The sequence below is a fragment of the Ranitomeya imitator genome, chromosome 6 (genome assembly GCF_032444005.1).
Source record: "Ranitomeya imitator isolate aRanImi1 chromosome 6, aRanImi1.pri, whole genome shotgun sequence".
NCBI lineage: Eukaryota > Metazoa > Chordata > Amphibia > Anura > Dendrobatidae > Ranitomeya > Ranitomeya imitator.
Genome location: NC_091287.1, coordinates 96478696 through 96501900, shown reverse-complemented (window position 1 = coordinate 96501900; position 23205 = coordinate 96478696). Strand labels below are relative to the sequence as shown.

The window sequence follows — 23205 nt, the reverse complement described above, 5'->3', positions numbered from 1 at the left end:
CCGATAGTCCTCTATATAATATACTGCACAGTTCATAGTCATCCATATAGTATAATACACTGCCAATAGTTCTCCATATAGTATAATACACTCCCCATAGTCCTTCATATAGTATTATACACTCCTCATAGTCCTCCATATAGTATTATACACTCACCATAGTCCTCCATATAGTACTATACACTCCCCATAGTCCTCCATATAGTATTACTAGATGGTGGCCCGATTCTAACGCATCGGGTATTCTAGAATATGCATGTCCACGTAGTATATTGCACAGCCCACGTAGTATATTGCCCAGCCACGTAGTATATTGCCCAACCGCGTAGTATATTCTCCAGTCATGTACTATATTGCCCAGTCACATAGTATATTGCCCAGTCACTTAGTATATTGCCCAGCCACATAGTATATTGCCCAGCCACGTAGTATATTGCCCTGCCACGTAGTATATTGCCCAGCCACGTACTATATTGCCCAGTCACGTAGTATATTGCCCAGTCACGTACTATATTGCCCAGCCACATAGTATATTGCCCAGCCACATAGTATATTGCCCAGTCACGTACTATATTGCCCAGCCACATAGTATATTGCCCAGCCACGTAGTATATTGCCGTCACGTACTATATTGCCCAGTCACGTACTATATTGCCCGGCCACATAGTATATTGCCCAGTCACATAGTATATTGCCCAGCCACATAGCATATTGCCCAGACATGTAGAATATTGCACAGCCCGCGTAGTATATTGCACAGCCGGCGTAGTATATTGCACAGCCCACTTAGTATATTGCACAGCCCGCGTAGTATATTGCACAGCCCGCGTAGTATATTGCACAGCCCGCGTAGTATATTGCACAGCCAGCGTAGTATATTGCACAGCCCGCGAAGTATATTGCACAGCCCGCGTAGTATATTTCACAGCCCGCTTAGTATATTGCACAGCCCGCAAAGTATATTGCACAGCCCGCGTTGTATATTGCACAGCGCAATATACTATATAGCAATGTGGGCATCATATCCCTGTTAAAAAAAAGAATTAAAATAAAAAATAGTTATATACTCACCTTCCGTTGGCCCCTGGATCCAGGAAGCATTTACCGACGCTCCTCGCACGCTCCGGTCTCCAGAGTGCATTGCGGTCTCACGATATGATGACGTAGTGGTCTCACGAGACCGCACGTCATCATCTTGCGAGATCGCAATGCATGGAGCGGTCACCGGAGCATCGCAAGGAGCGGGAAAGGCGCCGGAAGGTGAGTATATGATGATTTTTATTTTTTTAAATTATTTTTAACATTAGATCTTTTTACTATTGATGCTGCATAGGCAGGATCAATAGTAAAAAAATTGGTCACACAGGGTTAATAGCAACGTTAATGGAGTGCGTTACACCGCGGCATAACGCGGTCCATTAGCGCTGCCATTAACCCTGTGTGAGCGCTGACTGGAGGGGAGTACGGAGCGGGCACTGACTGCGGGGAGGAAGGAGCGGCCATGTTGCCACCGGACTGTGCCCGTCGCTGATTGGTCGTGGCAATGGTCGTGGGTGTTGTGCCACGACCAATCAGCGACTTGTATTTCCATGACAGAGGCCGCGACCAATGAATATCCGTGACAGACAGACAGACGGAAGTGACCCTTAGAAAATTATATAGTAGATACAGTCATGGCCAAAAGTATTGACACCCCTGCAATTCTGTCAGATAATACTCATTTTCTTCCTGAAAATGGATTGCAAACACAAATTATTTGTTATTATTATCTTCATTTAATTTGTCTTAAATGAAAAAACACAAAAAGAATTGTCCTAAAGCCAAATTGGATATAATTTCACACCAAACATAAAAAAGGGGGTGGACAAAAGTATTGGCACTGTTCGAAAAATCATGTGATGCTTCTCTAGTTTTTGTAATTAACAGCAGCTGTAACTTACCTGTGGCACCTAACAGGTGTTGGCAATAACTAAATCACACTTGCAGCCAGTTGACATGGATTAAAGTTGACTCAACCTCTGTCCTGTGTCCTTGTGTGTACCACATTGAGCATGGAGAAAAGAAAGAAGACCAAAGAACTGTCTGAGGACTTGAGAAACCAAATTGTGAGGAAGCATGAGCAATCTCAAGGCTACAAGTCCATCTCCAAAGACCTGAATGTTCCTGTGTCTACTGTGCGCAGTCCAACAAGACTGATCCCAAACATAAAGCAAAATCTACAATGGAATGGTTCACAAATAAACGTATCCAGGTGTTAGAATGGCCAAGTCAAAGTCCAGACCTCAATCCAATCGAGAATTTGGGGAAATAGCTGAAAACTGCTGTTCACAAACGATCTCCATCAAACCTCACTGAGCTCGAGCTGTTTGCTAAGGAAGAATGGGCAAGAATTTTAGTCTCTCGATGTACAAAACTGATAGAGACATACACCAAGTGACGCAGCTGTAATCGCAGCAAAAAGTGGTGCAACAAAGTATTAAGTTAAAGGGGCCGAATATTATTGCATTCCCCACTTTTCAGTTTTTGAATTTCCACAAAAATTTTAAATAACCAATAAATTTCGTTCAACTTCACAATTGAGTTCCACTTGTTGATTCTTCACTAAAAATTTACATTTGGTATCTTTATGTTTGAAGCATGATTTGTGGGAAAAAGTTGAAAAGTTCCTGGGAGCCGAATACTTTTGCAAGGCACTGTATATATATATAGATATACACACACCGTATTTTTCAGACTATAAGACACACCGGACCATAATACACACCCCAAATTTTTGGGTGAAAATAGCAGAAAAAAAGATTTTTATAAGATGGGGGGGTCTGTCTTATTGTCCGAATTTAAGGTATCTTACCTGAGGGTTGGCGGTGGTACAGCAGGGTCACAAGAGGTATGGTCCCTTCTTCGGGATAAGTCCGGTCCGGTGTCGGCAGTGCTGATGTTCGGTGTGGGCTGTGGGGAGTGCACCTTAGCAGGGTCCCCTACTGCTAAGGTGGGTTACGCCATGGCCTGGTGTCCACGGGGGGTTGCGGCAGTGGTGTCGCGGCGGCAGAGGTGCGATGATGCTGAGGTGCGGTGGGCAGTACGGCATGGACCTTAGCAGGGTCCCTTCCTCAGGTGTGGTGAAGCCACAGCCCGGAGTCCAAGGCAAGCAGCAGAGCCGGGTTAATCACGGGTTTCTCGGTGGTGGCGGCCATCTTCCTGAGGCCGCACGTGCGCAGGTTGAGTACTCTGCTTCCTGGGGCTTCAGGAAAATGGCCACGAGAGGCCGCACAGGTGCAGACTGAGATTGCGTCGGTCATCTTCCTGAAGCTGAGATCTCAATCTGCGAACTCAGCTTCAGTAAAATGGCCTGAAGCCCCGGGAAGCAGAGAACTCAATCTGTGCACGCGTGGCCTCAGGAAGATGGCCGCCGCCACCGAGAAACCCATGATTAACCCGGCTCTGCTGCTTGCCTTGGACACTGGGCTGTGGCGTCACCACACCCGACGAAGGGACCCTGCTCAGGTGCATGCCGTACCGCCCCTCAGCATCACCGCATCTCTGCCGCCACCACACCACTGCCACAACCAACCGCTAAGCCTGCGTTCGCACTGTAAGACGCACCCCCCACTTTCCTCACAATTTTTTTGGGGGAAAAGTGCATCTTATAGTCCGAAAAATACGGTATTTATATATATATATATATATATATATATATATATATATACTGTATATACAACCTACCATTCAATAGTATAGGGTCACCAAGACATTTTTATGTTTTCAATGAAAAATCATACTTTTATTAATCAAATGAGTTGCCAAATGAATTGAAAATCTAGTCCAGACATTGACAAGTTTCGAAAAAAAGATTTTTATTTGAAATAATAATTTTCTCCTTCAAACTTTGCTTTCGTCAAAGAATGCTCTCTTTGCAACAATTACAGCAGACCTTTGGCATTTTAGCAGACAATTTGCTGAGGTAATCTGGAGAAATTCCCCCCCCCCCCCCGTGCATCCAGAAGCCCCTCCCACAAGTTGGTTTGGCTTGATGGGCACTTTATGCGCACCATATGGTCAAGCTGCTCCCACAACAGCTCAATGTGGTTGAGATCTGGTGACTGCGCTGGCCACTCCATTACAGATAGAATACCAGCTGCCTGCTTCTTCCCTAAATAGTTCTTGCATAATTTGGAGGTGTTCTTTGGGTCATTGTCCTGTTGTAGGATGAAATTGGCTCCAATCAAACGCTCTCCACAGGGCATGGTGTTGCAAAATGGAGTGATAGCCTTCCTTATTCAAAATCCCTTTTACCTTGTACAAATCTCCCACTTTACCAGCACCAAAGCAACCCCAGAACATCACATTACCTCCACGATGCTTGACAGATGGCGTCAGACACTATTCTAGAATCTTTTCAGTTGTTCTGCATCTCACAAATATTCTTCTGTGTGATCCAAACACCTCAAACTTGTATTCGTCCGTCCATAACACTTTTTTCCAATATTCCTCTGTCCAATGTCTGTGTTCTTTTGCCCATTTTAATCTTTTCCTTTTATTAGCCAGTCTCAGATATGGCTTTTTCTTTGCCACTCTGCCCTGAAGGCCAGCATCCCGGATTTACCTCTTCACTGCAGACATTGACATTGGCATTTTGCGTGTACTATTTAATGAAGCTGCCAGTTGAGGACCTGTGAGGCGTCGATGTCACGAAGTGACTGTCCTAGTGTTACCCGACCCGACGAGTGGTTGGTCACAAAATGGCTAAACACACAAGGGTACACCGGGGACACTTTAACAACAGTGGGCCCTGTCGGTAGGGAACAAGGAATGGACACCTCCTGCACTCACCTAAAGATGAGCCCTGCTTACTACCATTCCTATACGGGTTCTTTCATCCCGTCGCCGACCAGGTTACCTAGTCCCTTACTTGCCCTGCACCTATCACTAAGTAGGGAACTGGCAGGTGAGAGCACTGGTCCCACTGCTGCACTAATACAACACAAGGTAAGATAAGGCTACGTTCACATTAGCGTTTTACGTGTTTGCGTCGGGCGACGCAGCGGCGACGCATGCGTCATGCGCCCCTATATTTAACATGGGGGATGCATGGACATGCATTGTGCTGCGTTGTGCGATGCATGCGTTTTTTTTACGCAAGCGTCGGGCGCAGAAAACGCAACAAGTTGCATTTTTCTTGCGTCCAAATTTCGGCAAAAAACGACGCATGCGTCGCAAAACGCAGCGTTTTTGTGTGCGTTTTTATTTGCGTTGTGCGTTGCATCGCCGACGCAGCGGCGCACAACGCAAATGTGAACGTAGCCTAAGACAAACACCAGGGGAAAAGGAAACACAAAACAACACTTAGCTTTGTCTGCTGCAATGCACCGCACGGCAGAGTAAGGCACCAAATGGAAGAATTCAACAGAACCACCACTGAACCAAGCAAGCTCCTGACTCCAGCTTGGTTGGTCTCCCAGAGGACCTGTATAACCAACAGTCAGCTGATGCATCAGGTGATCTTATGAAGGATGGTGGGAGTGGTCACCAACATCAGCTGACCCAGCAGCCGTGCAATGCAATAACATCAGCGGCCACCAGGGGGAAAACTGCATTAACCCCCGATGATCAGAAAGGAAAAAAGGTTTAAATCAGAGGAAAACCAGATCTGCCACAGATCCAAACATGGATCGTGACAGTCGATTTCTCAAACTACAGTCTCTAATGTACTTGTCTTGTTGCTCAGTTGTGCAGCTGGGCCTCCCACTTCTATTTCTACTCTGGTTAGAGCCTAAAACACATGGGCTACTTGCACAGTGAACAAGTCTGTAGAAACCTGTTCACACCACCAAGTGTGTTTCTTGGTGTTGTGAACAGGTTTCTACAGACTTGTTCACTGTGCAAGTAGCCCATGTGTTTTTGGTTCTATAATTGTTCTCTTGTTTCTACAAGACTGGGGAGTCCACCACTCCTCTGTGGGCCATTTGCACTAAAGCTGTTCCATCCTGCAAGTCCACATAGATATTTTCTCTCTGAACCCTGCTTATACAGGTATTATACAGATGATCAGGTTTTTAATACATCAGATAGGGATTATATACATTAGATAGGACTGCTCTATTATGGGTATACCTTGGCGATTGGTGGAGCAGCTTAATATACATTTTTTTGCAAAAAAACGTATTAACTAAATCAACTGTATTTTTTTTCATTTTTTGACTAGCACTTGCTCATTTACTGTGACTTCTTTACAACAGAGTATTTTTGACCTCGCTGTGCTCTTTTTGTGTCTTCTGGTTAGAGCCTGTTTGTGGTCTCCTCTGAAGGGAGTAGTACACACCGTTGTAGGAAATTTTCTGTTTCTTTTCAATTTCTCGCATGGAATAGCCTTAGTTTCTAAGACCAAGAATAGACTGTCAAGTTTCACCTGAAAGTTCTTTTTTTTCTGGCCATTTTGAGAGTTTAATGGAACCAACAAATGTAATGCTCCAGATTCTCAACTAGCTCAAAGAAAGGTCAGGTTTATAGGTTCTCTAATCAGCCAAACTGTTTTCAGCTGTGCTAACATACTTGCACAAGGGTTTTCAAGGGTATTCTATCCATCCATTAGCCTTCTTACACAGTTAGCAAACACAAAAGTACCATAAGAACACTGGAGTGATGGTTGTTGGAAATACACCTATGAAAATATTGCATTACAAACCAGACGTTTGCAGCTAAAATTGTCATTTACCAGATTAACAATGTATAGAGTGTATTTCTGAATCATTTAATGTTAGCTTATTGGAAAAAACTGTGCTTTTCTTTCAAAAATAAGGAAATTTCTACGTGACCCTAAACTTTTGAATGGTAGTGTATATATATCGGGGATGGAAGCTGGTCCAAATCTGGCACCGAAGCCCATCAGACTCTAGTTATGCCACTGAATAGAATCAATAGATCCAAGTGACAAGGTTACTATGCCAATGACGGAATACAGTATAGATCCTTTAGTGGATAGAGCTACCACCCCAGCCACAGCAGCACAGAGTATGTCAAGCAGTTAACCTGCTCTTTATCATGGCATGATTAAATGTATGTGAAACACATAGGCTCCGTGCTCATTTTATGAGGTAACTCTGTTACATGTTTTTACTGAACATTCACTGAAGATTTTATGCTTCATCCATGTGGCTGGACTAAAGTTGCATTATGGGGTTGTCATGAGATCCAGAAAAACAATAACTTGTAAGAATATTTCAGATTTTCCAAAGGCCATGACAGCACCCATGCTAAAGCCTACAGTATCCTTCTCTACAAAGCAAGATCAGAATAAAAATGGACCTACAATCTATAATATTTAGAAAAGGTTTAGGAAGAACGCCATGTAGCTGCATTAAAACTTGGCATGAGAAGCATCTGTTCTCTTTGCCCAGGAGGTGGCCGTAGACTCTCTATAATGGACACCAGAATTCATAAAAAATCTACTGACTGATACAACCAAATAAATGGCAGGTTTAATCGATCTGGCAATGGCTCTTGAGATGGCTTTGTATCGCTTAGGACATTCCTGACACTGTAGTAAAAAGTTCTCATCCTTACTTCATTCTGAGGAAGCAGCTAAGTAACGGATGAGGCACTTCCTCAAGTCTTACTTCAGAGAGATGTCATCTACAAAATGAAAGCTTTCTTCAGTAGAATCGAGATTAAGATAAGAAAGTCAAACAACCTTTTGAGCTTGGTAGAAATTAGACACAACCGTTAGTAATGCCTGTTTCATACTTCCATTTTTTTATGCACGTGAAAAACAGACCGATTTCATCAGTATTCAGCCGGTTCTTACCATCAGTTTCAGCAGTTTTTCAAGTATACAAAAGATCCACTGATGGAGCTTTCTCAAGACTCAGTCAGTAACCCCCCTGCCCTCCATAAAACACAAAGATGCAATTGGGGTGTTGTCTGTGTCTTTCTCTGACTCATAGACTTAAAAGTCTGATTTTGATCTGAGACTACGTTCATGATCGAACAGGTCTCCATTTTTCATTTTTGGGAACCATTAGTCTGCCAATAGCACACATCTGAGCAGCCCTATATACTCTAAAGCCACATTGACACGTTGAGTATTTGGTTGAGTTTTTACCTCAGTACTTTTAAGCTAAAACCAGGAGTAGTAAAAAAAATACTGAAGCGGTGGCTTGTTTCTATTTTACTTTTCCTCTGATTGTAAGTCAAAACCAGGGATGGAACAAATACTGAGGAAAAAAAGTACCAAATACTCATCATGTGTACATGGCCTGTTAGAAGTGAAAAGGACCTCCAGGCACATCGTATCCAATGCAAGGTTCACTAAACCATCCCAGACAGATGTCTCTCCAGTTTCTGTTTGAAGACTTCCATTGAAGGAGAACTCATCACCTCTGGTGGCAGCCTGTTCCCCTCATTGATCACTTTTTCAAAAAGTTTTTCTAATATCTAATCTGTATCTTCTCCCTTTCAGTTTCATTCCATTGCTTCTCATGTTTCCATGTGCAAATGAGAATAATGATGATCCCTCTACACTGACATCCCTTCAGATATTTGTATACTACTATTAAGTCTCCTCTCAGCCTTTTTTTTTTTAGCAAGCTAAACATTTCATTTAAATGTTCCTCATAGAACATACTTTGCAGTCCGCTCACCATCCTGGTAGTTTTTCTCTGAACTTGCTCCAGTCATATACTAGCTTAAGCAGTGGGACACGTCTGGCACTGCAGGATCTGAGTCCATGGTGGCGTAGTGTGTTACTGATGGTAGCCTTTATGGTGATCCCAGCTCTATGCAGGTCATTCACTAGGTCCCCCATGTGGTTCTGGGATTTTTGCTCACCATTCTTGTGATCATTTTGACTCCATGGGGCGAGAGCTTGCTGCGTGGATCCCTAGATCGAGGGAGATTATTAGTGGTCTTGTATGTTTTCCATTTTCTTATTATTGCTCCCACAGTTGATTTCATCCCACCAAGCTGCTTGTCAATTGAAGATTCAGTCGTCCCAGCCTGGTGCAGGGCTACAATTTTGTTTCTGGTGTCCTTAGACAGCTCTTTGGTCATCACCATAGTCGAGTTTGGAGTCAGACTGTTTGAGGTTGTGGACAGGTGTCTTTTATACTGATAACAAGTTCAAACAGGTGCCATTACTACAGGTAACGAGTGGAGGACAGAGGAGCCTCTTAAAGAAGTTACAGGTCTGTGAGAGCAAGAAATCTTGCAAGGTTTTAGGTGACCAAATACTTATTTTCCAACATAATTTGAAAAATAAATCTTGCCAAATCAGACAAGGTGATTTTCTGGATTTGTTTTCTCAATTTTGACTCTTAAGCTATGTGCACACATTCAGGTTTTTTCGCTTTTTTTTGGCGGGAAAAACGCTATAAAAACTCATTAAAAACGCATACATTATGCATCCAATCATTTAAAATGCATTCTGCATGTTTTGTGCACATGATGCGTTTTTTTTCCGTGAAAAAAACGCATCGCGGTAAAAAAAGCAGCATGTTCATTAATTTTGCAGATTTTCTGCGTTTTTCCCGCTATTCTATGCATTTGGGAAAAAACGCATAAAAAAACGCGTGAAAAACGCATGCGGATTTCTGGCAGAAATGTCCGGTTTTTGTCAGGAAAATTTCTGCAAGAAATCCTGACATGTGCACATACCCTGATAGTTGTGGTCTACCTATGATGTCAATTACAGGTTGCTCTCATCTTTTTAAGTGGAAGAACTTGCACAATTGGTGACTCACTACTTGTTTCCCCACTGTACCTCATGTAATCTAGACTGTATGCTTCTCTTAATACATCCTAGAACTGTTTGCCTTTTTTGCTGCTGCATCACACTGTTGACTATGTGCAGCTGTGATCTATCAGTATACTCATCTTTTTCACATGCGCTGTTGCTTAGTTCCATTCTTGACATTCTGTCGATGTCTTTTGTTTTTCTTGCCCAGATGTAGAATTTTGCATTTCTCCATTAAATACCATTCTATTAGTCGCTGCCCATTGTACAAGCTTTTCTAGATCATCCTTTGTCTTCTCTAGTGTTAGCTATTCCTCCTAGCTTTGCATAATCTGCAAATTTGGTTTACCTGGTTATTAGTGTATTCTTATCCAAGTACTTACATACATGCTGTTTAATAGGTTGTTCAAATATCTTTCCTGGGATAGAAGTAAGGCTCACTGGCCTGTAATTTCCTGGCTCCGTCTTCTTTCATTAATTTTTTTAAGATCGGGACAACATTTGCCCTTCTCCAATCTTCTGGGACTTCTATTCTCCATGAATTTTCAAAGATTCTGCCTAGTAGTTCTGCAATTCCCCCTGCCATCTCTTTCTGTAACCTAGGATGTAATTCAGCTGGACAAGAAGATTTAAATTCAGTTAAACAGGGTAAATGATCCCTCACCATCTCTCTATTTATAGATAACGCAAATTATTTCATTCCTTTGATAGCTGTAAAAGGACAGGAATGCCCCTTAAAAATATACTAAACTTATAGTATCAAAAGGGTGACTCTCCTTACACCTCTATTGAAGTCCGATATTAACTATTATCGCTGAACTTGGCTATTAATAATTAATATCCACTTAATATGCCTCAACGTTATCTTATCCTTATACTGAGACAAAACAGTGTAACAATAAAGGGTATTTATTATACACACACAAGTTTGCAGTCTATAACATACATATATATTTATACCCAAGCTGGCGACTATAAATATATATATATACACAAATATACGGATCTACAACTCTAATACAGTAAGATCACTACAGTATACAGTGATATCCCAACAATATCACACATTAATAACCCACAATGTCCAGTAATATCACAACATCACAGTACAAAAACCCACAATTAACTGCCCGATTACCCAAATCACATATGCAATATCAGCCCTCCCAATCTATAGCTTTCTAACCCTAAGAGGTTACAGGGCCTACTAAGAAAAGGGGATACAGAGTATACTTATCCACCATGTGGTTATTCATCATTCCAGGCAATGCAAAAGAGGGTCTCCAAGCACATCTGTTGTCCCTTTTATATCCAGCCAAGAAGAGGTGTGTTCAGCCCAAGGTGTGTAGGGATGAGGTCACAAGTCTATTGTCCACTGGCAAAGGTACATCCCCTCAATCCTGAATGAGCAAGGTGGAAGATGGGGCCTACTGAGCACATGTGAGGGAATTATACATAGGTATATACACATCTCTATGTAAAGATGTACATTTTTGGGCACTTTCCTTCTACAATAGCACAGTGAAGATTAGTTGATCTGTTTATTAGTTCACTACTGGCTTTACCTCTTCTAATGCTTACCCTGCAGACATTATATTCTTTAGATATGCCCCCTCTTTCCATTTGATATGTTTCTTTTTTCAGCAAGTGTTTAAGTTCTGTATTCATTGTTCCATTTTTCAGGATTGTTACTGATTGTGCAGTGAGAATTTCATTTATTTGCATGTTTAAAGGGAATCTGCCAGTAGGATCAACCCTCCTAAGCCGTTTACATGGACATGTAGGTCATAGGAGGCAGAATAACCTGATACCTTGCTATCTGATGTTTTATTCCAGAGAAAAACTTTTTTCTTATGTGTAAATGAGCTGCTAAGATCTATGGGTAGAACATTGGTCTGCATGAGAATCCACCTCCACAGATTATTTTAAACACATGGAGGAATTATTCGTATAGAACAAGTAACTAATAGTAATGAGCGAATGAAATCGGCTAAGGTGTTATGGGAGCATGCTCGGGAGCTAACCGCGTATCTTCGGCGTGCTGGATTAATATGTTCTGGGCTTTTCTGCTTCACACTTCCGAGACTGGGCACATGCGCTCTGTTGTAATAGTGATCACTTAGGCTGCCGTCACACATTCAGTATTTGGTCAGCATTTTACATCAGTATTTGTAAGCCAAAACCAGGAGTGGGTGATAAATACAGAAGTGGTGCATATGTTTCTATTATACTTTTCCTCTGATTGTTCCACTCCTGGTTTTGGCTACAAATACTGATGTAAAATACTGACCAAATACTGATTGTGTGACGGCAGCCTTAAGGTACCTTCACACTGAACGATATCGCTAGCGATCCGTGACGTTGCAGCGTCCTGGCTAGCGATATCGTTCAGTTTGACACGCAGCAGCGATCAGGATCCTGCTGTGCCATCGTTGGTCGCTGCAGAAAGTCCAGAACTTTATTTCGTCGCTGGACTCCCTGCAGACATCGCTGAATCGGCGTGTGTGACGCCGATTCAGCGATGTCTTCACTGGTAACCAGGGTAAACATCGGGTTACTAAGCGCAGGGCCGCGCTTAGTAACCCGATGTTTACCCTGGTTACCAGCGTAAACGTAAAAAAAAAAAAACACTACATACTTATCTTCCGCTGTCTGTCCTCGGCGCTCTGCTTCTCTGCACTGGCTGTGAGCGCCGGCCAGCCGGAAAGCACAACGGTGACGTCACCGCTCTGCTTTCCGGCCGCTGTGCTCACAGTCAGTGCAGGAAAGCAGAGCGCCGGGGACAGACAGCAGAAGGTAAGTATGTACTGTTTGGTTTTTTTACGTTTACGCTGGTAAACATCGGGTTACTAAGCGCGGCCCTGCGCTTAGTAACCCGATGTTTACCCTGGTTACCGGGGACTTCGGGATCGATGGTCGCTGGAGAGCTGTCTGTGTGACAGCTCTCCAGCGACGCTGCAGCGATCGACATCGTTGTCGGTATCGCTGCAGCATCGCTCAGTGTGACGGTACCTTTAGTCGTCAGAGTTCTCTGCTCCTTTCTTACATTTCCCATTATTCCTTGTGCTGGGCTGTAAGGCAGCAGTGAGCATTAAGAGAAGCATACAGTCGAGATCACATGAGGTACAGTGGGGAAACAAGTAGTGAGTCACCAATTGTGCAAGTTCTTCCACTTAAAAAGATGAGAGCAACCTGTAATTGACATCATAGGTAGACCACAACTATCAGGGTATGTGCACACGTCAGGATTTCTTGCAGAAATTCTCCCGACAAAAAACGGACATTTCTGCCAGAAATCCGCATGCGTTTTTCACGCGTTTTTTCCCAAATGCATAGAATAGCGGGAAAAATGCAAAAAATCCGCAAAATTAATGAACATGCTGCTTTTTTTTACCGCGATGCGTTTTTTTTGCGGAATATTAAAGCACAGAGCAGCATAGTGAGGTCATTTATGTACACATGAGCACTTAAGCACTTTGTCTGTGTTGTATAATTGTTAGCGCGAGTGAGACACCAGTTTAGGGCTATTGCAGGAGATTTAGGGGCAGCCGTCGTTGAGTGGGGGTGCCAACCTCCGCGGATAGGTAGTGTGGCGTCGGCACTGTGGCAGGGGCATATCTAGAGGGCACGGTTGTCTGTTGTGTTTGTGGTTGTCTTTTCATGGTTTTTAAGATATCGATTAAAGTTATGTTTTATCTTGAATATCAATAGGGGTCAAGGTTATTTGTATTGTTCTTGTTGATTTCCCAGGACCTTGAGTTTAATATATTTTTTGGCGTTTTTTTCTGTGACGCCCCTTTTAAGATTAATTTGTTTAGCATTGGAGTTATATGAAAATAAGGGCACGGAATGACAAAAATAAAGAAAAACAAAACAATTCAATACGAGAAAAAAAATCATTTAATAAAATCTGCAATAGTAAATAAGCCCATAGGCAGTAACACATCCGCACATTTTCACACTATATATATATATTATACACACACGGTACTTAGTCTGTGAGCAACAAACACTAAAAAAGGAAATAAAGCTATAAAATGACAAGCTGGGAGCTCCCCATAAAGCAGTATCCTGCAGCACCCGGGTGTGAGCTGTGTGTGTCCACGTCACCGCTGCCCCATGTCCCCTAGTTACCAGTGGTGGCGCCCTCAGCACCTGGACCACAGAGCACAGGAGAGACCATAAGAGCACAGGCGGGGGGGGACCATGAAGCGACATTGCCCAGTACGGTGTATGGGAGGGGGGGATTCCTGTAGGACGCCGGCATCGGTCATCATATTCATTACGGGCCCGGGCACTTCCTGCGTCTCCACCACAGACACGACCTGTGCGAGGGCACTTACTGCACAGCCCCGCCCACTAACGCGTCATTTATCGTTGCCCCTCACGCTCCGCCCACTGTCGCCTAACTGTTACGTGTAAAGACCGTTAATTGTTTTCATTTCTCTCCCTACCACAATGCGAACAACATACGAAAGAGACCGTAGCCAGCGCCAGACTGTCCGTACAAGTAGACGCGACACAGCGGGCGCCCCCTGGCGGGGATCCGCGCACCCAACAGCTTCCTCTGAATATGTCTTGTCGCAATGACGTGTGACTGGCTTTGGCCCCGCCCCCTAGCCACAGCCAATCAGCGCAGCGCTCACATGAGGTTTGGCGGTTACACTGTGGAAGGTGGTGTCCGGGGCGCTGCGCTGTGTGGCTGAATTTCAAGGAAGGAGACGGCACACCGAGCAGCAGGAGGAGGAGTGTACGCCCGCTCCTTCCAGCCTCCGCCCGCCCGGTGTGGAGTGTGACCCGAGGGTACAGGCCGGACACCGTCACCTCCCCCAAGGCTGGAGGAGCTGTATGCGGGGGGAGGACGCCTGACACCCAGCACCGCGCTGCGCACCATGGTGTTCCTGAAGCTGCGGGAGCAGGTGAGAGGCGGCCGGGCCCCGCCGCTGTGTGCGGAGCTGTCACTCGGTGCCTGCACGGGAGGTGGGCAGGTGCCAAGGGCATGCAGGGCTCCCTGCCATGTGACCTCGGGCTCTGCTGGGTGTCGTGGTGGAGCCTGTGGGCTGTGCTGGTCCCACAGGTGTGTGCCCAGTGCCACCAGTAAGGAGTGCGGCTCCCTGTCATCATCATCCATAAGAAAAGTTCTCGTTATTTCCAATGTTATCAGTGATGGTGTAGGACTGCTCCATCCCATAATGTGAGGGCTCGGGTGCCCCTGCCCATCAGGCCTCCATGCACAGAGAATGGCATCTACTGATGTGACAGCATCAGAAGTCCTGTCATTACACAGACATGGCATCAGAAGTCCTGTCATTACACAGACATGGCATCAGAAGTCCTGTCATTACACAGACATGGCGTCAGAAGTCCTGTCATTACACAGACATGGCGTCAGAAGTCCTGTCATTACACAGACATGGCATCAGAAGTCCTGTCATTACACAGACATGGCATCAGAAGTCCTGTCATTACACAGACATGGCATCAGAAGTCCTGTCATTACACAGACATGGCATCAGAAGTCCTGTCATTACACAGACATGGCATCAGAAGTCCTGTCATTACACAGACATGGCGTCAGAAGTCCTGTCATTACACAGACATGGCGTCAGAAGTCCTGTCATTACACAGACATGGCGTCAGAAGTCCTGTCATTACACAGACATGGCGTCAGAAGTCCTGTCATTACACAGACATGGCGTCAGAAGTCCTGTCATTACACAGACATGGCGTCAGAAGTCCTGTCATTACACAGACATGGCGTCAGAAGTCCTGTCATTACACAGACATGGCATCAGAAGTCCTGTCATTACACAGACATGGCGTCAGAAGTTCTGTGATTACACAGACATGGCGTCAGAAGTCCTGTCATTACACAGACATGGCATCAGAAGTCCTGTCATTACACAGACATGGCGTCAGAAGTCCTGTCATTACACAGACATGGCGTCAGAAGTCCTGTCATTACACAGACATGGCGTCAGAAGTCCTGTGATTACACAGACATGGCATCAGAAGTCCTGTCATTACACAGACATGGCATCAGAAGTCCTGTCATTACACAGACATGGCGTCAGAAGTCCTGTCATTACACAGACATGGCGTCAGAAGTCCTGTCATTACACAGACATGGCGTCAGAAGTCCTGTCATTACACAGACATGGCGTCAGAAGTCCTGTCATTACACAGACATGGCGTCAGAAGTCCTGTCATTACACAGACATGGCGTCAGAAGTCCTGTCATTACACAGACATGGCGTCAGAAGTCCTGTCATTACACAGACATGGCGTCAGAAGTCCTGTCATTACACAGACATGGCATCAGAAGTCCTGTCATTACACAGACATGGCGTCAGAAGTTCTGTGATTACACAGACATGGCGTCAGAAGTCCTGTCATTACACAGACATGGCATCAGAAGTCCTGTCATTACACAGACATGGCGTCAGAAGTCCTGTCATTACACAGACATGGCGTCAGAAGTCCTGTCATTACACAGACATGGCGTCAGAAGTCCTGTCATTACACAGACATGGCATCAGAAGTCCTGTCATTAGACATGGCGGGTAGTAAACATTGCGCCATAATCACTCCTCCATCAAGGTGCTTGATGCCATCATCGCTGTCCCCACAATCCAGACCCCTCTTCAGTAGGAATCCCACACAAACACGGGGGGGATCATGCAAGCTCCTTGCAGATGTGGTGGGGATAGAACCCAGGACCTCAGTGTTATTATTGGACCTAATCCAAAGTTTTAAAAGGGGTTTCCTGCCCTGTTGGCCAATAGCCTCTCCATCCTGGTTCCCTGCTGCTTGGTTTTGGATCCTGTGCCTAAAGCAGTGTGTGTGAAGGGGGCTGGCTGATGCCCATAGTTTAGGCCATCCTCGTTCTCTGCACAAATAAGGAAAGGGACTGGTTTAGCGATTTAATGGGCAATCCGCCAGCCTCCTTCACGGACGGCGTCGATAGAGTGAATCTCCCAGAAGTTAAGCGTCTATCAGAGGATCCTGGCACCTTTTGACTATTTATATAGTTTTTTATGCTTGGGAACCACCATAATGGGGTGCCCTGCTGCGTTTAGACCTCTACCTGCTGACAGTGGGGGTATCGGTGATTATATATAGTGTATCCATTGCCAGGCTCGGTGCCGCCTCATATGACAAGTGAAACAATCTCACATTTATTTTAGGCCAAAGTGAGAGGACAGAATTAGCCGAGACTGAGGCTGTATATCCAGGAACACGCTGTCGTGACGTCACTGCTTCTCTGTACAGCACAGTCGTGTGTCGTAACCTGCACATGCTATATGTGCTTATCCAGATCATCGGGCTCTGGGCTTTTATGAAATGACTGTTTGCTATAGTTTTTATTTGGGTTGATGCCTGCGGGGTGACAGGTGCATTTCCTCTGAGAATAATCCCCTGGATGTACGCATGAGTGCCATGCCAATCCCTCACCTGCCTGGCTGCATTCACCTCCATTATGTACCATCCTTCCCTGTGTACATTGCACTGGGCTCCTGCCATCTAGTGTTTCTGTAGTGGGAGCATTCGGTGGAGTCTTCTCTGTACACGCTTTTTATGTAATACATATGGTGGTTTTATTTTTTTGTTTTTCTTGCATTTACCATACAGTTTTCTCTGTCCTGAAATCCCAAATCTGAGTATTTGACTTGTTCTGAGCAGTGACCACCGATATAGGGCATTAGGATCTCTGTTGTGGCAGCTTCAGGCTCCGCTGGGGCATAACTGCAGCCCGGCTGTATGGACTGTAAGCTTATTCTATTCCTTATTGAACTCTACGTACGCCAGACAGTTTCTGCCAACTATAGATGTGCAGCAGAAGTTGTGTAGCCCCGGCCTAAGAGATGTCTATCTTTTGTGTTCTCGTTTACAGCCCTCAGTCCTTCAGCCTTGTCATTGACATGAACGCGCCATATATCTTCTTTGAAGGGGCCTTTTCCAGTGGCTTTACGGATGAGATTATTTAAAGGGACACTGTCACCTGGATTTGGAGGGAACAATCTTCAGCCACGGAGGCGGGGTTTTTGGGTTTTTGATTCACCCTTTCCTTACTCGCTGGCTGCATGCTGGCTGCAATATTGGATTGAAGTTCATTCTCTGTCCTCCATAGTACACGCCTGCACAAGGCAATCTTGCACAGCGCAGGTGTGTACTATGGAGGACAGAGAATGAACTTCAATCCAATATTGCAGCCAGCAGGTAAGGAAAGGGTGAATCAAAAACCCTGCCTCCGTGGCTGAAGATTGTTCCCTCCAAATCCAGGTGACAGTGTCCCTTTAAAGGGATCCTACATTAAAACTGTTATTGTCAAATTAGAAGTTGATTGCCTTCTGTGAATTTTCTGAAATTTTTACAAAATAGTCCTATATTTTTCAGCCCAACACTTAGAATCTAGGCCAAGTACTGATACTTTCGCATGGGATTTGCAGTATCCGTCAGAGGATGCCATTGTACAGTGCTGTCGCAGTCAATACGTTCCCATGTATTTTTTGTTTAAATCACTCTCACCCTCTGTCAGGTGAGTCGGGACCTACACTTAGATCATCCATGTAAGAATAGCTTTTATATCTGCAGGATAGTTCATCAGTATTAGATCAGTGGGGGTCCGACACTCTGGCATCATTATGCATTGTTGGCCACAGCAGTGATGTGTGTTGTAGTTGTGACATCATGGCTGCAGCCAGTGCACCGAGACTGGAGCAGCAATGGAAATCTGGGCCCAGGCAGGGCGAGTATTCTCTGGTTTCAGTACTGGACGTCAGAAGTATGGTGGTGGAACCCCCCCCTTTTAAGGGTATGTTTCCACAAGCCCTATTGCTTGAATTTTTGCTGCGGGTTGGACGCTGTGTACAGCCACAGCGTCCAATCCGCAGCATCCAGATGTTACAGCATAGTGGAGGAGATTTTATGAAATCCCATCTCCACTATGCATACAAACACGCAGGGGGGCAGACCCGCATAACCAGACATGTGGCGCTTCTTTATAGACCGCAGCATGTCTATTTATCTTGCGGAGATGCTCAGTCTCCGCAAGATAAATGACACAGTCTACGTATAGGATGCGGTGATTTCTCATGCGTTCAATAAAGACAGGCGGAATCAACGCGCATACAAAAGGGGTCAGGGCTTTGGTCGGAGTGGGGTATCCGCTGCGTCCAAAGCGTTGCCAATACGCCCCGTGGGCACAGCCTGAAGCATTAGCCAAATTCTCTTTTACGTAGCTTGGAAAGACTGAAATGCAGGGGGATGTTGATGGACTATGGAAATAGACCAGCTGAAGGTGATTGCTTTAGTTTATTTCCCTTTAAGAAATATTTGCATGTGGCATCTTTCGCATTTCGGGGAATGTGTTTTGTTTAGCAGCTGTATAGAAAATTCTGCAACAGGTCTGCGGCGTGTGAATGTATTGGATGCTTCATGTTTATTTGATGGAGTTTTATGGTGTTAATCGAAACTTATACTGAAACGTATACGAGTACAACCTGGTGCATGAATGAAAATTCCATGTTTTCCGGACACGGTTTAGTGCTTTCCCTTTAACTGGGATGTCCCAGTGGCGTTCCACTGGTAATGGAGGCCATATGCGACACATGGCCGCCACACTGTGATCACTTCACTGAAATGACACACACAACCACAATTCAATTACTTTCCTAAGATTCTACAATTAAAATGGGAGGACGATGAATGGAAATGATTTCACTGGTGTTGATTATAAATTAGTTATCCGCAAACCTTTTAGTTAAAGTGAATCCCCAACTACAATCAGAAGTGAAAAGATGTTTCCAAGTACAGTGCATTTTCCTGCAAAAGTGCTGTATATTCTGAGGCTCTTACCAGTGGCTGAGTTGGTCCCTGATCGAACTACATTCTTGTAGAAACCGCCTTCTATTATTTCAAAAAGTGAATGTAAAACTGGCATAAAAGGGCCTTTTTTTTTTTTTTTTTTGCTATTGACTTACACTTTGTAGTTTACCCCTTTTTTGTAATCTCAATTTCGCAGATATGAAAAGTTTCGTGACCTCAGTCATTCGTTTTTTTTTATAGACCTGAATGTTAGTTTCCGTTCATTTTGCAATCGACGTTTCCTGACTAGCTGCCTTCTCTAATTTACATGACTCGCGATGTTCATCAACTGCTCATGAAGGTGAAACAAACGCATGTAAAATCATGAACAAAAATGCGTTTGAATCTTATAAGTTCACCAAGAGGAGGCCAATTCTGTGCTAGTGCATCTACCAGTGACATTACTCCATGCCGGGCACCACTCATTATAGATTGATTTTTGCTTTAGTGCCATTATTTCACCATTATCCACAACACTGATCAGATGTCAATCAAGAACATAGAGATAGCGCTGAGTGGGTAATAATGCAGATGATTGATGCATCGGCGGTGTGCCCGCCCTCGGTCTGCTGGCGGAGTGCCGCCCTCGGTCCGCTGGCTGTGTGAGAAGTCTTAGATGGTAGTGGGAGTTACGTACAATGACTGGCACAGGGTAGAGGCATCCATGTAACGGTTGGTGAGGAATATGATCCTGGCTGCAGCATTCAAGACAGACTGGTGAGGGGAGAGTTTGTTAAGAGGGAGGCCGATTACTAGAGAGTTACAATAGTCCAGACGAGTTAGTAAGGCTAGTTTCACACTAGCGTTTATCCAGGCTGCGGAGCATGCAGACTTCCTCTGTGAAGCCCCACCCACTGCCGCTCCTCTTCGTTCAGCTCCGCTTACGGCTACATGCACACCCTATCTTTAACATTGGGTACGCAGGCCATGCCGCTGTATGCGGATGCTGCCGCATGCATCGTTTTGACGGTGCGACAACCTGCGCCAAACGTAACATGTTGCATTTTCGTGCAGATGCCGCACCTTCAAAACGACGCATGCGGAGGCATCCGCATACAGCGGCATGGCCTGCGTACCCAATGTTAAAGGTAGGGTGCGCATGCAGCCGTAGGCGGAGTTGAACGAAGAGGTGCGGCAGTGGACGGGGCTTCACGGAGGAAGTCTGCATCCCTCCGCAGCCCGGATAAACGCTAGTGTGAAACTAGCCTAAGAGCTACAGTAAGTGTTTTTGCAGAGTCAAAAGTAAGAAAAGGTCGACTTCTAGAGATGTTTTGGAGGCATAGGTGACATGAGCGAGCCAGTGATTGGGTGTGGGGGGGTGAATCAAAAATCTGAATCAAGTATGACCCCAAGACAGACGGCATATTGCTGGGGAGTAATGGTAGAACCACACACAGAAATGGCAATGTCAGGCATAGGTAGGTTAGTGGAGGGAGGAAACAAGGAGTTCAGTTTTTGACAGGTTCAGTTTCAGATAGAGTATGGTACGAGGGGATTGGGAGAAAATTTCCTGTCAGATGTGGTAAATTTTTTCTTTTAAATAATTAGCCAGATCGTCAGCTCTGAGATCTGTAGTTGGGGCTTGAACTCTTGGATTGAGGAGGGAATGAAAAGAGTCAGAGATGTTTATGATTGTTGGATAGTGAGGTGATGAGGGTGTTTAAATAGGTTTATTTGGAGAGTTAAAGGGCAGAGTTGTATGTTTTAAGCATAAACTTATAAGGGATGAAATCTTTGGCCAGATTGGATTTTCTCCACAGACATTCGGCACACCTGGAGCACCGCTGCAGGAAATGTGTTTGCAGCGTGTGCCAGGGTTGTCACCGTCATGTAATAATCTTGGCGTTATCTTTAAAGCGCTCTTTAAAGGACTACCATGAGTTGGAGTAATGATATTGCAACCACTAGTGGCAGCACTGGCATGTAGCGTTGTTGAAGGATAAGCAGTAATCGTAGTCAGGATATTGCCAGAGGTTGGTACACGTAGCAGCAGTAGGATCTTGATGACAGCAGGTGGGAAGAAGCAAGACTAAGGCTGCCGTCACACTATCAGTATTTGGTCAGTATTTTACATCAGTATTTGTAAGCCAAAACCAGGAGTGGGTGATAAATGCAGAAGTGGTGCATATGTTTCTATTATACTGTTCCTCTAATTGTTCCACTCCTGGTTTTGGCTTACAATTACTGAGGTAAAATACTGACCAAATACTGCTAGTGTGACGCCGGCCTAAGGCTGGGAGCTCAATAATCTCACAATGAATGAAGTGCAATGCCAGGTGTAAGTAGGGTGTTCAGTCAGGAGATCACAAGGTGAGCCAATCAGGAACTTGGGGTGGAGACATCAGGAACAACACAGGTACTAGTATCTGATTTGGCGAGGAACTGTCCAGTGAGCTGAGTAGCTCAGAGGGAAGAGCTGCTGCCTGATGCACAAGACGTGCTGGGTTCGAATCCTGACATTTTCCTCAGGTTCATTCTAACTGCAGTCATTAAATGGTTATTCCTGAAAAATTGTTATCCCCTATCGATGGGCTAGAGAATAATTTGTTGATCACTGGGGTCTGACTGCTGGGATCCCAATTGATCCTGAGAGTGGGGCTCTTAATCCTGAAGAACAAAGCTTTGCTGCCCCATCCTGAATGAGGGGGTTGTTTGCATGCTAGGCTTCTACTGTATTCAATGGCTTTTGTTTTTAACTATCGGCCTATGAACTTGCCAATTACTTACCGTACTTGTTCTACCCTTTGACGATCTCTTCCCGCTCTGGTAGAGCTTCTCCGGCTTCATTTAATCTCACGTCAACAGAGGAGCTATTTCCCTTCCAGTCTGCTCTGTCGACAGGGCATCACTGCTGAGATTTTTTTGATCATCAGTTGGCTCAGTCTAACCCAGCGGGGAGCCTACTGTCAGTCGGCATGATATCGGCAGTGACGCTTCACCAGCAAACCCAAAGAAAAGCTATTCTGTTGATATGATGTCAACAGACATGGGCGAATTGATGGCAGGAGCAGTACGTGACCACTCTGAGCATTGAGAGATCGTCACAGGGCAGATAAGGCAGGCAGCTAGCAAATGCCAGCCAGAAAAAAAACGGGTTATCCAAGACGGTTTTTTTTTTTTTAAGTACCGTATCTTCTCTGCAACTCAGATCTTCTGATCTTAAGTTAATACAAATAAATTCACTGTGGGAATGAGGGCGCAAATATTACTAAACTTACTTTCTTCTTGAATGCACGTTGTGGCCGTCTGTATCCCGGACTGTTACAGACTATGCATTTTACTTTCATTGAAAGGCTTCATCACCCTACAAAAATATCTGCATTAGAGTAATATGATGTAAAGCTAGTCTAGATTTTATTTTACATTTTTAACCATACGTGTGTGTCTCGTCAACTTTGCTTAAGGATTATTAAAAAAAAAATAAATAAAAAAAAAAAAAAAATATATATATATATATATATATATATATATATATATATATATATATATATATATATAGTGAAGTAGTCCCATATAACTGTCCTGCCAAGCATCTTTCAAATCTGACATTTCTCCTTGTGGAGAGTGACATTCCTGCCACTTAAGAGTGAGGAGACTTCTACACCATGCAT

The 23205-nt window shown here is 44.5% G+C and overlaps 1 protein-coding gene across 1 annotated transcript in view; it reads left to right on the top strand.

The window, feature by feature from the left end:
- Positions 1–14355: 14355 nt before the first annotated feature.
- The window catches only part of ANKRD28 (ankyrin repeat domain 28), a 208905-nt gene continuing 200055 nt past the window's right edge, over positions 14356–23205 (top strand). Inside the window, exon 1 of the mRNA XM_069729947.1 lies at positions 14356–14646. Within this exon, the coding sequence (XP_069586048.1) occupies positions 14620–14646 (27 nt within the window). The 5' untranslated portion in view covers positions 14356–14619. The remainder of the gene's footprint in view (positions 14647–23205) is intronic.